The sequence below is a fragment of the Danio rerio genome, chromosome 9 (assembly GCF_052040795.2).
Source record: "Danio rerio strain M-AB ecotype USA chromosome 9, GRCz13ab, whole genome shotgun sequence".
Lineage (NCBI taxonomy): Eukaryota > Metazoa > Chordata > Actinopteri > Cypriniformes > Danionidae > Danio > Danio rerio.
Window position 1 is genome coordinate 7,726,027 of NC_141029.1, and position 13,334 is coordinate 7,739,360.

General features: G+C 34.9%; 1 protein-coding gene and 1 long non-coding RNA gene across 7 annotated transcripts in view; one reads left to right on the forward strand and one right to left on the reverse strand.

The window, feature by feature from the left end:
• Positions 1-3,562: 3,562 nt before the first annotated feature.
• The window catches only part of bin1a (bridging integrator 1a), a 50,395-nt gene continuing 40,623 nt past the window's right edge, over positions 3,563-13,334 (reverse strand). For all 6 annotated transcript variants that reach the window (XM_087267438.1, XM_087267437.1, XM_087267434.1 and 3 more), the window contains 3 exons: positions 12,126-12,188; positions 7,639-7,740; positions 3,563-7,561 (listed from right to left, as the gene is read on the reverse strand). In XM_087267438.1, coding sequence (XP_087123564.1) covers positions 7,460-7,561; positions 7,639-7,740; positions 12,126-12,188 — 267 coding nt within the window. In that variant the 3' untranslated portion in view covers positions 3,563-7,459. The remainder of the gene's footprint in view (positions 7,562-7,638; positions 7,741-12,125; positions 12,189-13,334) is intronic.
• Positions 8,427-12,280, forward strand: LOC147842254 (uncharacterized). The gene is made up of 3 exons (XR_015499154.1): positions 8,427-8,970; positions 9,034-9,961; positions 11,263-12,280. It is a non-coding gene; the product is annotated as an uncharacterized LOC147842254 (long non-coding RNA).

The window sequence follows — 13,334 nt, forward strand, 5'->3', positions numbered from 1 at the left end:
GAGTCAGAAGTAGCTGTCCTCCATTAGTTGGCCTATTTTTGAAAACAACAGAATACTTTTTTACTTGTCTAGAACAGATTTGTTTTTATATTTTTACCAGAAACGAGACCAAGTCTAATTAGGAAACTAGTTTTTTTGCAGTACAATCTCTCTGCCATTCTAACTCGAGTTAGCACTTATAAAAGTCAATAACATCAAACTCGCTCTGCTCTCTACGCTTTATGGGGCGGATGGTAAATTCTGATCCAAAAAACCAGAGGAGCACAACACTGAGAAAGACCCCAGTTGTAAGCCAGTGTTCATGGCACATAGACAGAATCATTTGAACTCTCATTTGTCTCACGATGTACAAAAATAAAACTTTAAATACAGTGTAAGAGGACTGAAGTCATATAATGCATATTCTGAGTCACTTTTGTCGGTTGCACCATGTTAATATCCACTCTTAAATAACAATAACAAAACAACAACATCTCCGACATTATTGTGAATATAGTTCATAAATAAATCTGTGTAAAGCTTATTGCATTACCGGTTAAGAAGGACATAATTTATCATTCACTGAATATAAAAAGTACACTTTAAGCAAATAAAAAAAAGGGAGATATGGAATTATAAACGTGAAACAAAAATGAAGAAAGAACCAAAGCACATTGGGTCGTACTTCACAACTGTTCTTATGCCAGGTACACAACACTGACTGCATCAAATCAGATATCAGAGTCTGCTTGTGACAGACGTGCATGTTTCACCAATGGCCATGAAATATTTACAGCCTGTCCTCCAACTTATAGTGCACAGAGTATGACTGTAGCCATAGGTTGTTTGTCACTTTACTGCAGTGGTTCTCAATTCCGGTCCTCGGACCCCCTCGCCCTGCACATTTTCTCTTATTTGAAACACAAGGAACCATTCATGAATCTCTCTGTTAATGAGCTGATGATCTGAATCAGTTGTGTTGAGTAAGGAAGTCAAGTGCTGTGTCCCAATTCACATACTATCCATCCAAAATAGCATTCGAAAATAGAATCAGTATGTCCTAAACCAAAGTATGTTGAAAAGCATACGTCAAAGGTTTCCGGATGGTTTACTATTTCTGGTAAAAACTCGAAGTGTAGGAGCATCCATACTTTAACCGCTGATATTGCCCGCAATACATTGCATGTTGGACGTGAATGTGTTTAGAACTACAAGTTTGGGTAAACTACAGGTTTCTGTTAAAAGGTTTGAATGACTGTAAATCAATATCTAGCCAACTGGAACATGTTTAAACCATGTTTTCTGTGGTTTATTTTTATCGACAACAATGTGAGCTTATATCAAGATATGTTTGGACATTAATTTCTGAATGCATAAATACCGTGAGGATCGGAAGTGAGAACCACTGCTTTACTGAAATGTGACCATGTGTGACCCTTGACCACAAAATATGTTGTCAATCTTTTATAAATTGAGAACTGAACCAACTTAAAGCTAAATAAATGTGTTAGTATAGGATAATATTAGACAAAAAATACAACCATTTTGAATACCTAAAATCTGAGGGTTAAAAAAAAATCTAAATACTGATAAAATCAACTTTAAAGTTGTCCAAATGAAGTTATCAATGCACATTACTAACCATAAATAAATTTTCAGTATAAAATGTGATCTTTATTCAAGGCATAAAAGGAAAAATGTATAAAAATGTATACAACGACTCATTGAATGTATTTTTGCACTGTAAAAAGTGATTAGTTATTAAAGTGAGTAAACCCATTGCCTTAAAAGCAACAAGTTGGCTTTACAAAAATAATGTAAGTAAACCCATTGTAACTAGTAACTGTTAAGCTGACTTAATTTTTTATAATTATTCTTATTGTACTCACTTTTTTAAAGTCAACTAATTCTTTATTAGCATGTCTCTTTTCAAATAATTACTGTAATTGTTACACTATTCCATATTTGGTGCTTCATTAAGTCTATAAAATCTGCAATTACAGTCTGTCAGAAGACACACTGGAGTTTGAAAGAGCAGATTTATTTTAGTTACTGTCATTTTGCTAGATACAGAAAAGCTGGGAAAAAAACAAATATAATAAATGTGTATTGGAAATAGTGATTAGATTACTTTTATTTTGAAAAAGTGAATACAATTTGTATAATAATAAAAATTAAGTGGTCCCACTTTATATTAGCGGCCTTAACTAATATGTACTTACATGGGAATTAATAGTTTGTTACAATGTACTTATTGTGTAAATGCATGTATTTACTGTGTACTTATGCTTGATTAAATACATGTATGTAATTACATCTGTAATTAACTTTTGTAATTACATTTGTAAATACACTGTTGACCATCCCTTACACCTTAACCCACCCTTAAACCTACCCATACCACCAAACCTGTCCATAACCCAACCCCTATCCCAACTCAAAGGCACCACAAGTGTTCTCAAATACATTATGAACACAGTAAGTACATTGTAATTATTTTTTTTGATGTAAGTACATAGTAGTTAAGGACACTTAATATAAAGTGGGACCAATTAAGTCAGCTTAACAGTCCCAAGTTACAATAGGTTTACTTACATTATTTTTATAGAGTCAACTTGTTTCTTTTAAGGCGATTGGTGTACTCGCTTTAAAAACTAATCACTATTGCCTAATCACTAAATCACTATTGCCATAAGGTTTGTTTTGTGATCCAGGGTCACAACTGGAGCATTTACTGAAATGTTTCCAATGCTGTTAGTATTGTATCCTTTCATCTACACAACAGCTTAGGATTTGTGTAGAGTTTGACTGGTAGATCATTGTGCGCCAATCATGGTTTTGATCTCAGAGATCACACACACAGTGTTAAAATCTCGAATACACTACATTTAAGATTTGCAATTTCTAATTTTGTGCATTGTAACAAGCAAAAATATGGAACGTAAGAGAAGAATCGACTCTCAGAAATAACAATCAAGATCATGGTGCACCAGTAAATCCACTTTTGTATGTAAAGAAAACTCTCATTCAGAGATCTGATACACTCAAAAATGATGTTTGCTATTTGTTCAAACTACTCGTCTTAAATGAGCTGAAACAATACAATTCTTGAGTTTTTCGGGGACAACTTAAATCTTTTATGGTTAATCCACTTAAATTTGTACAAACTAATAAGTAAACTCAATTTTTTCATGTCGTTCCTACACAAATTATGCATTTTTTTTACAGTGTACATGGTCATATATGAACATATACATTTGTACATACACTGTACTGTATGCTGATGTTTGTAATTCTACTATTTGCCATTTTTGCAATATTTTGAAACACGTTACATGTATGAATATGACAAAACAAATTTGTATGTCGCATATATAATTTTGCATATATTTAAATATATAAGATTTCTTTATGGGCTCCAGTCTCACTATATCAGTATCTCCTGTATCACTTCTCTCATGTTTTTGGTTGTGAAACACAGTTTCTAGACTAGGCGGATATGTTGTGTAGTCTTACATATGCTTTTATAGTGTGTTTAGTGTGTTTATAACTAAACGTAACCCCAGACGATCATGTACAGTAGTGTGGTTCTGGCTTTAGAATTTATTTGACTTAATGACCAAGACAAATTATGCGTACATGACTGGGTTTGCACAGTGAAGTATAACTGTAATCACATGTTAGTTGTAGAAATGGCATTATCAAAATAATAATAATAAAAAAGTCATTAATATTGTGCATACGGTAAATCTAACGATCGGAGATGGGTTTGTTAACATCTAACTTGAGCAACAGTGTGGGTTGAATACGTCAGCCTCATTAGTGTCAACATTATCTGTATACAGTGTGAAACTAGTGCATTATTTTTTTTTTAAGTTTGTTAATGAGCTGGACAAAATACTCCTTTAACTATATTAATCGGTTTTATTTTTAGTTAGTTCCTGGTTTTCCCAAGCAGAAGTGATGTTGAGAAGCCAAATTTCATTTCTGGGAAAAATGAGCTGTATACTGAAGGATTATGTATCAATTGTTCACCATTTAAAAAGAAATACTGTCTATTTCCAATAGTAACTCTAATCATCTAGTTTAAACAGTGCTCAGTATCAGAGAATAGAGCTGTTTCTTAATGCTGTGTGAGCTCATCTCTAAGCGACAGGAATAGTGTGGCATATGACTTTAAAACATTTCTACACAAAACAGGACAATGGTTAAGAGTGGATCGTCTAAAAACATTTACACCAACGGTTTTGGACATCTTCCTTTATAGAGTGCAATAGTCAGGTTAGAGAAGTAAAAGCTCTATTCTTTTACCCATAGAGATTTTTTTTTGAGAGATCAGATTTTGAGAGATCAGATTTTGATCTGATCTCCATGAGCGATGAGAATGTTGAATAATGGTATATGCTAATGGTATATTGTAGTGAGCTATTTGCATTATTTCAACTTATTTAAAAATGGTCATGTTTTACCAGCATAATTCATGGTGAGAAACTACATTACCCAGGATTCTGTACAGAAAGTTCCACCACTTAGATTCAATTAAATTCTTTTTTATCATAAAAACTATCTTGTATTTCTGCCTGACTTTCAAATATTTTCATTCTTCAAATCTTTTTGTAATGTTGTGATTATCCTCGTAGCTGCTTCATGGCTCATAACGCTTTCCTAAAATCCCTATGGAAAAAATAAATAAAAGAGAAAAGTACTTCCAGAACCAAATGCTGCTGAATAAACGGGCAGCACTAATGCACTCTATAAGGCTGAAAATCTGTTTAAAGGAATAGTTCACCTACAAACTAAAACGAAAGCTGTTTATTTACTTTTATGTAGATCATCCATGATGTAACGAAACTGTGTTCTTTAGTGATTCATAAACTGAAAGTCTATCAGCACTTTAAGACTCGAACAAAATGAAGCAAAACAAAATTAAAGGGAAAAAATCATTCATTTTCTCACCTTTGTATAGTTCAATGGCCGTATGACCTTCATTCACCTTAGTAACACAAATTAAGATATTTTTGATATAATCCAAGAGTTCTTTAAACATTTTAGGACCCTTGCCCTCTTTGGAGGGTCAAAGCCCAGAAAGAAACCAAGAACATCCTCAAAACAGTTCAATAATAATTGTATGAACCTACGAGATACTGAACAAAATAAAACACTAATAAAAAAATGTCAAAAATATGACATGGATACAATCAACCCAAGCTCATTCGAAAAATGTAGCCCCGCGGACATTTCTGGAGACCACGATTTACGTGGCCGGAGGTACATATGGCTGCATTTCATTTTTTCAAGCGAAAGCTACGGGGCAGTGTGACGCCGCTCCTCTTCGCACTCGCTGGCTGATGGCTCACCTCCGTGTGGAGGGCTCTACCAACCCAGCCAGTTTGTCTGGTTAGCTCAGCATGTTACGTCAGCGGGCGGAGGCCTGGAGCAGGAGGCAGCCGCGGCGACGACCGGGTTTGAGTCCGGGGAAGAGCGGTTCCAGAAATCAGGTGAGACAAAAACAGAATCCAAAAAATAAAGAGAACGAGTTCATAACAGAGCAAGAACGTGGTGAAATTCGAAAAAGCAATCAAAATCGGACGAGGGCCTTTCTTTTTCTGGACAGCTTTTGTAAATTGACGCTTGGGTTTACGTAAGGAGGAGGAAGGTGGCTGGGTCGGCCGATTGGTCAGTCAGTCAAACAGACGGTCGCTCGATAGCGGTTTTTACGTGAGAACAGCGCGGGCAAGAGAGGCGTTCGAGATGGGAAAAAGAGCACACAGCAGCCTCTCGTGGATTCGCGAAAACAAAAACTGCACAAATACGTACCTCCTGGGACATATTTCTCGTAGAAATTCTTCAGAAACGTCCGCGGGGCTACGTTTCCAGAATGAGCCTGGTTTGGATACAATGCACAGTGCTCTTAATATTGCGCCATAAAGGGGGACACAGTTGAATGAATTGGTTATTGTAAATTTTTGTGCAAACCAAATTATTCTTGTAACTTCCTACAATTACAGTTGAACCATTGAAGAGCAGAGTTGTGTAGAGTAACTTTTAAAGTAATGTATATCACAATCTTAAGCCTCACATAAATATGCAAAAATAACATGACACATACTTTCCCATTACTTTCCTTAAAAAGTAACTAAGTACGACATTTATTTACTTTTTTAGAAAAGTGACTTAAGAATATGTATATTTTTTTTTTTATTTTTTTATTTTTTTAAAGCAACAAAGGCTTATTCTGAAAACGTCCCTTTATACTGTGTACATTTCTGGAGATCGCTAATTATGTAGCCAGAGGTATGTATGGCTACATTTAATCTTTAAACAAACGCTACTAGGCGGTAGAACGCCGTTCCTTTTCTCGTTTACCAGCTGACCATTTACCTCCATATGGACAGATTTCCCGCTGTTACCAGTTTGTCCAGTAGCTCGCCATTTATGTAGAGAGAACGCAGGGAGGAGTTGACCACGACAGGTTTGAGTCTGGTGAAGCGGGTACGACAAAAACAGAATCCAAAAAATAAAATAAACAAGTAAACAATGGTGAGAATGTGGTAAAATCTGAAAATGTGTTAAAAATCACCCTGCCGCGAGGGCTTGCTTTTTAAAACTGTCGGTTTAATTTAGGGAAGTGTGTGGGCGCTGGTCGATCAGTGCTTTTGAAAACACTATTGGTTGGGTTTTGGGAAGGAGGAGGGAGGGTCAGTCAGTCATTCAGTAAACAGCGGCCTCTGGTGGAAAAGCAGGCGCTAATAGCACTAGCGAGTCAAATTTGAGATCTCAAAAAGTATACACAGCGCCCTCTGGTGGATTTGTGAAAACAAAAACTGTAAAAAGCATATCTCCAGGGACATATTTAGTGCTACGCAGAAATGCATATAGGGGTACATTTTCAGAATGACCCTAGGTTTTTTAAAAAGCAACTTTACCCAACACTGCTGAAGACACATGGACCACTTTGACAAGGTTTGTGGGCTTATTGTCTTAACTTATTACATTTGCAGGGTCAAATAGCTCTTGGATTTCATCAAAAATATCTTAAATGGAACTACGTAATTAGGAAATAATTTTCATTTTTAAGTGAACTACGCCTTTGATAGCCAATGCTAGTGATGATACATTGCTTAAAAAGACTCAAGAAAACAAGTACATCTGGAATGCCCTGCAAGTGAGTAAACTAAAAATATTAATTTTTTATATTTTGGTGAACTATCCCTTTAATAGAATCCCACTCATTTTTGTCAAAAGTTGATTGAATCTTCTCATACTTGCACCATAACTAATACGAGTCTCAGTGAGAGACTCAAAACAATACAAAGACTAACCTGTCAACAACTTCCACAAACCTAACCAGCAGATTTCCTGTGGCTGTGCGTTTGTTGATGTAGTACAGTTTGTTTTTTCTCTAGTCTGTGTTCAAGGAAAGCGATAAGGAGTAATATAGATGGGGTAACGACTGCAGTGTCACGCTGATCACAGGCTCTCACATTCTCTGGGTGAAGTTTTCAGGGAACACTCCTTTTTTCCCAAGATCTTTCTGCTGGATCCAATCAGCCTCTTTGACTCCCATCAACCAGCCGTCATCCTGTAAACACACAAACTTAAGAATCGCACCGCTGAGATCTCATGGCTAATATAATGATCAAATGAATGAATGCTAACCTGATCGTCTGGATTTTCATAATTCACTACCAGCACCACGTCCCCCGCCTTTAACTCCAGCTCATCAGAGTCGGTGGCATTGTAGTCGTGCATAGCTTTCACCTGTATTTGTACAAACGAACAGCTCAAATCTCACTGCAAAAAAGCAGCTTCGAATTTCTTTTTATTTTTTTGTTTCTAGTAAAAACCTCTAAAAACTCTTAAATCGAGAAGCATTTTCAAGACAAGCAAAACATATCGTCTTGTTTTACGAATGTCTTAAGTAAAAGAATGTCGGTAACACATTAGTTTAGGTCACAATTTACACTGTAAACTACTGGCTTATTACATGCCTATTATTAAGTTAGTAGCTATACAGCAAGATCATATTCTGCTTCCCTAATCCTACACAAAAACTTGTAACATGTTAAATGTTACTATTATTATTTTCTGATTCATTCATTCATTTTCTTGTCGGCTAAGTCCCTTTATTAATCCGGGGTCGCCACAGCGGAATGAACCGGCAACTTATCCAGCCGCAACCCATCTCTGGGAATCATCCACACACATACTCATACACTACGGACAATTTAGCCTACCCAATTCACCTGTACCGCATGTCTTTGGAAAAGACACGAAGGCAGGGAGAACACGCAAACTCCACACAGAAACGCCAATTGATTTATTTAATAATTTATTTATTTTCTTGCACTGTGTATTGTTTGGTATGTGGAAATGTAATACTGCTTCCGACCTCCGGGGGCACTAGGTTGATTTGCACCTGCAAAGTCACTTACCATAGAGTGAGAGGGAGTGTTTGGTAGAGTGGCCACCACATGGATCACTTTCACTACCGGCCTTTACATTTAGTCCAATGTTTGGGAACTTTTGAAGGTATCGCTCACTTAAATGTCTGTTTAAATGTTGCTGTCCTTATGCGTCAGTTGGTTTGCTGTTCTCACTGGGAGAAGATAAGTTAACCAATTGCTTGGGGAGCAACACAATCTCACTTTAACAGGGCAACTTGACTGCTTTCCTACAAACAACCACTTCTCTTCTAAGGAGTCACAGGACAACATAAGAAATTATTAAGGGTGTCACGATCCTCCAAATCCTCGATTCGATTACATTTTCGATTCTAAAGTCACGATTCGATTTTCGATTATGAATAATTAATTAATTAATAACGAATTAATTATTAGTAGCCTACCGTTTAAACTACCTGACTTGCATGGTCCTGACTTGGAGGTGTTCGTTAAAATGACTAAGTACTTGTGTGAAAGTAAAAGATGGAAGCAGTCTACTGACCCGCTGACTGCCTTGACCCGCTGTCTCGAGCGCATGACAATGTGTGTGCGTCTGTATCTGTGAGTGAATGAGTGTGTGTGGTCACGTGATGTGCGTTTTCAGCGGTAGTGAGGAAGGAGGGCTGCTCAGAAATGCTACACGCCACTGTGGATGTGGATCGTTGTCGTTCTAAAATGCCATTTAAAAACAAAGACATATTAGTGTAAACAGGGCCTGAGTGTGTATTTTTCGCGAGCGGATTTGCAACGGGTGCGGGGCGGAGGATCGCGATGCGCCCATCGTCTATCATCCCAACCGTAATACGTACATAGCAGAGCTTGCAAACTGTGTTTTTTTTGTCGACAACACGAACGTTGTCAACATAACTCACTGGAAATCCAAAATACTTCCACACCGGCGACTTCATTGAAAGAGGAGAGGATTTAAGCTCTGTCGACGGGTCTCCTGCGTCTGCAGTTTAACAAGCACTTCAACAAGCCTGTTTTTTTCCCGCTTGGCAAGCCAAGCTAACGTGACATGTGGGCGTGGCAGCATCGACAATTCTATTTTTTGATTCGATAATCGAAATTGAGCATAAATTTCGATCGATTTCGATGTGACACCCCTAGAAATTATTGCGTCGCTCTCAAGTGCTCTAAATGTTAAGTAATCACTGACTTTTTTTCATTTTTTTTTTCAGAAAGACTATTTAGTTTCTGATTTAGAAATGCCTTTATTTTTTGTTGTGATTCATGTTTTGTTGTTTATTTGATAAGAACTATACACGTGGCTAAACAAAAAAAGAGTGTACACTTGATTTAATTTGTTTTTAATTTGTTTTATGAGAGTGCTTACTCAGTACAGCCAATATTCTGTAGAACCCCCTCAGAGTGATACCAAATCGAGGAGGTGTTGCAGCCTAAACCCAACTTCCACCTTACTAACTTTTAATAAGCAGCTAATTAGTCGTTTATTAGGCTAGTAGTGTTAGTTAATTGTTTGTTAATGCACTTAATTGTGACCAAAACTAAAGTGTTACCAGAATGTCTAATCTAAAGTGAGGACTATTTATGCTTTGTAAATCCCCTGTAAATTACAATTAAAGGCTTGGTAATCAAATAAACAATAAATGTGTTATATAAAAATAAAATTGGTGTCAAGTTTAAACATTGCCGAACAACAGGAGTGTCAAAATATAACCTAGAACTGGATAAAACAACAACAACATAATAATTTAACAATGTATTAGGATAGTACATTTCAATGTTATTCAGCAAAGTTTAAACTGTTTTTTTTATTTTAGATAAGATTGCAAAGATTTGATCCAGTTTCATTTCCATTCATAAAATTAAAATAAGTAAATAACGTTTTATTTTTTCCTGTTTAGAATATAACTGAGCCTTAATTGTCATTTATAAGGGATTTACAAAGCATAAATAGTCCTCACTTTAGATTAGGTCCCAAAACTGGATGAAGTTGCGTTAATAAAGCATTTATTACAGGGTGTCTGCAGGGTATTAATAAAGAAAAATCTTAGGCTTTAAAAAGTCTTAAATTCACATAAATATTGTATTGTAGGTCTTGAATAATTTAGAACTGGTCTTAGTTTTAAAAGATATTCATCTATTTTTTTACAATTTAATCTAATTTACAGTAATTTAATCTAATTTACAGTTTAGGTCAGAATTATTAGCCCCCCTTTGATTTATTTTTCTTCTTTTTTAAATGTTTCCTAAATGATGTTTAACAGAGCAAGGACATTTTCACAGTATGTCTGATAATACTTTTTCTTCTGGAGAAAGTCTTATTTGTTTTATTACAGCTAGAATAAAAGCAGTTTTTAATTTTTTTAAAAAACAGTTTAAGGTCAAAATTATTAGCCCCTTTGAGCAATTCTTTTTTATTAGTCTGCAGAACTAACCGCCATTATACGATGACTTGCCTAATTACCCTGACCTGCCTAGTTAACCTAATTAACCTAGTTAAGCCTTTAAATGTCACTTTAAGCTGTATAGAAGTGTCTTGAAAAACATCTAGTCAAATATTACTTACTGTCATCATGGCAAAGATAAAATAAATCAGTTATTAGAAATTAGTTATTAAAACTATTATGTTTAGAAATGTGCTGAAAAAATTTGTTGTTAAACAGAAATCGGGGAAAGAATAAACAGGGGGGGTTATTGCCAAGAGATACAATTCACAACATCTGTGATGTTTACAGCTAATTCTCTTAATTAAATCTTATAATCAGGAAAAGAAAACTAAAAACATGATAACGATAAATATTCTTGATAATAACAGCAATATATTCCTTTTCATGATCTTTCATTAACACAAAAACTGTTTGCAGAAGTAAAGGTGAGTGGACATAATATTTATATAGGCATGAAAGAAGGTTTTATAACAGAAACGCATTAGAATGAATAGGAGTTATGCACAATTAATTTGGACAAAAAGCAAACAAATGTTTTTTGTAATTTTCTTCATAATAAATATACTTTTGACAATTCTAAACATGTCATGTAAAAAAAAAAACATGTAAATAGAAGTGTATACAGCCAGACACATTAAGATATGTGGTTAAGAAATAACTACATTAGATTTTTTTTTCCATTTCTTTTGGCCCAACCGAGCTATTACAAAAAAATCCGTAGTGTTTAGCCCTGTATAAGTCTAAAATTTCATTCAAAATATTCTTAAAAGGGTTTGAAAAAGTCTTAAATTTGACTTGATGAAACCTGCAGAAACCCTGTATTAACATACAAAATAACTATTATTATATGCTTAAATAATAATATGAATAAACGTTAATTTAAATAATTTAATAATCATTTACTTACGAATTCTGAATGATCTTAAAAGAAACCACCTACTAATCTTAAACAACTGGTGTGTAAATAATGCAATGCTTAATTTATTAATGGAAAATGAATCATTAACAAAGTATGAAAACATAATCATCAAGCATGTTATACATGTACTTAAAAGTCAAGAATACAGCATCTGTATCTGTATTTATAAACTGCTTACTAATATCTATTAATGTAGAGTTAATGGTTGACAAATACTGAATTAACTATTTGGTAATGCTTAATAAATTATTCATAATGTGTAATGAAGTGTTACCCAAAAAATAATTAGTAAGAAATATTTTTTTTTCAGTGTTTCTGCCTCAAATTCTGCTCATCGTTAGTTAAGATAACATGTAATGCTGCACTTACTTTGAACAGGAAGGATTCTGGCATCTCTACGCTCTCTGGGCTCTCGGCGCTCTCCTGCGCAGTCTGGATGGAGCAATAAATGTAAATTCAGCTATAGAAGCATACAGCATACATTTATACCATTTTATGTATTGTGAATATGAATGCATTAAAATGAATAACTTTTAAAAGGGTTAGTTTACTGAAACATTCTGCCATTTACTTAATCTCACTTCTCTGTTTCTTTTCTGTTAACACAAAAGAAGATTTTTTTTTTAAAAATGCTGAGAAAATGTCTTTTTTTTTTTTCCTGCTATGAGTGGCGATGGGTGCCACCAACCAGTAATTTTCAAAATATCTTGTTTTATGTTCAACAGACGTAAGAAACATTTCCATTTTTAACTGAACTGTGAATAAGGGAATCTGCAGCTGCTGCTTCAGTCCACAGGAGGGAGATTGACCTGATTATTTAGAATTGTCACTCTACAAAAGTTTCATAGTTTTATCAGTTTCGTTCAAGTAAAAAAAAAAACTCAATATTTTAATTATTCAAAAAGCAGTCAATTCATTAATGACTATGGTAAAAACAAGGTATTATTTTAAATGTATTTCCCATATTTAATTTTTAATCAGAAGTTGTTGATTAGATATAACATGGAAAAAGGTATTGAAGGGATAGTTCACCCAAAATTTAATTTCCTGTCATTATTCACTCCATCTCCACTTTTTCCAGCCCTGTTCGAGTTTCTTTCTCTTATTGAACACAAAAAAAAAGGATATACTGAAGAATGTTGACTTCTATATTAATTTTTGTTCAACCTAGGCTCATTCTGATTACTAACCCTTATATACATTTCTGGAGTACCAAATACATTTCAGGAGCTATGTTTTTTTTTCTTCACAAATCCAGCAGAGGGCCCTGTGTACACTTTTTGAGATCTCAAATTTCTCTTTCGAGTGCCATTCGCACTTGCTCTTCTCATGTAAATCCACCCGCTGTCGACTGACTGAATTACTGACTGACCCACCCTCCTCTTTCCATAAACTCAACCGATAGTGTTTTCAAAAGCACCGATTGACCCGATTGCCCCCTTGCCTAAACCCAACCGTCAGTATTTTCAAAAGCAATCCAGAAAAAGAAAAGCTCTCACAACTGCCTGATTCTTACTACATTTTCAGGTTTGACCACATTCTCACCCTGTTATTTACTTTATTTTATTTATTTCTGTT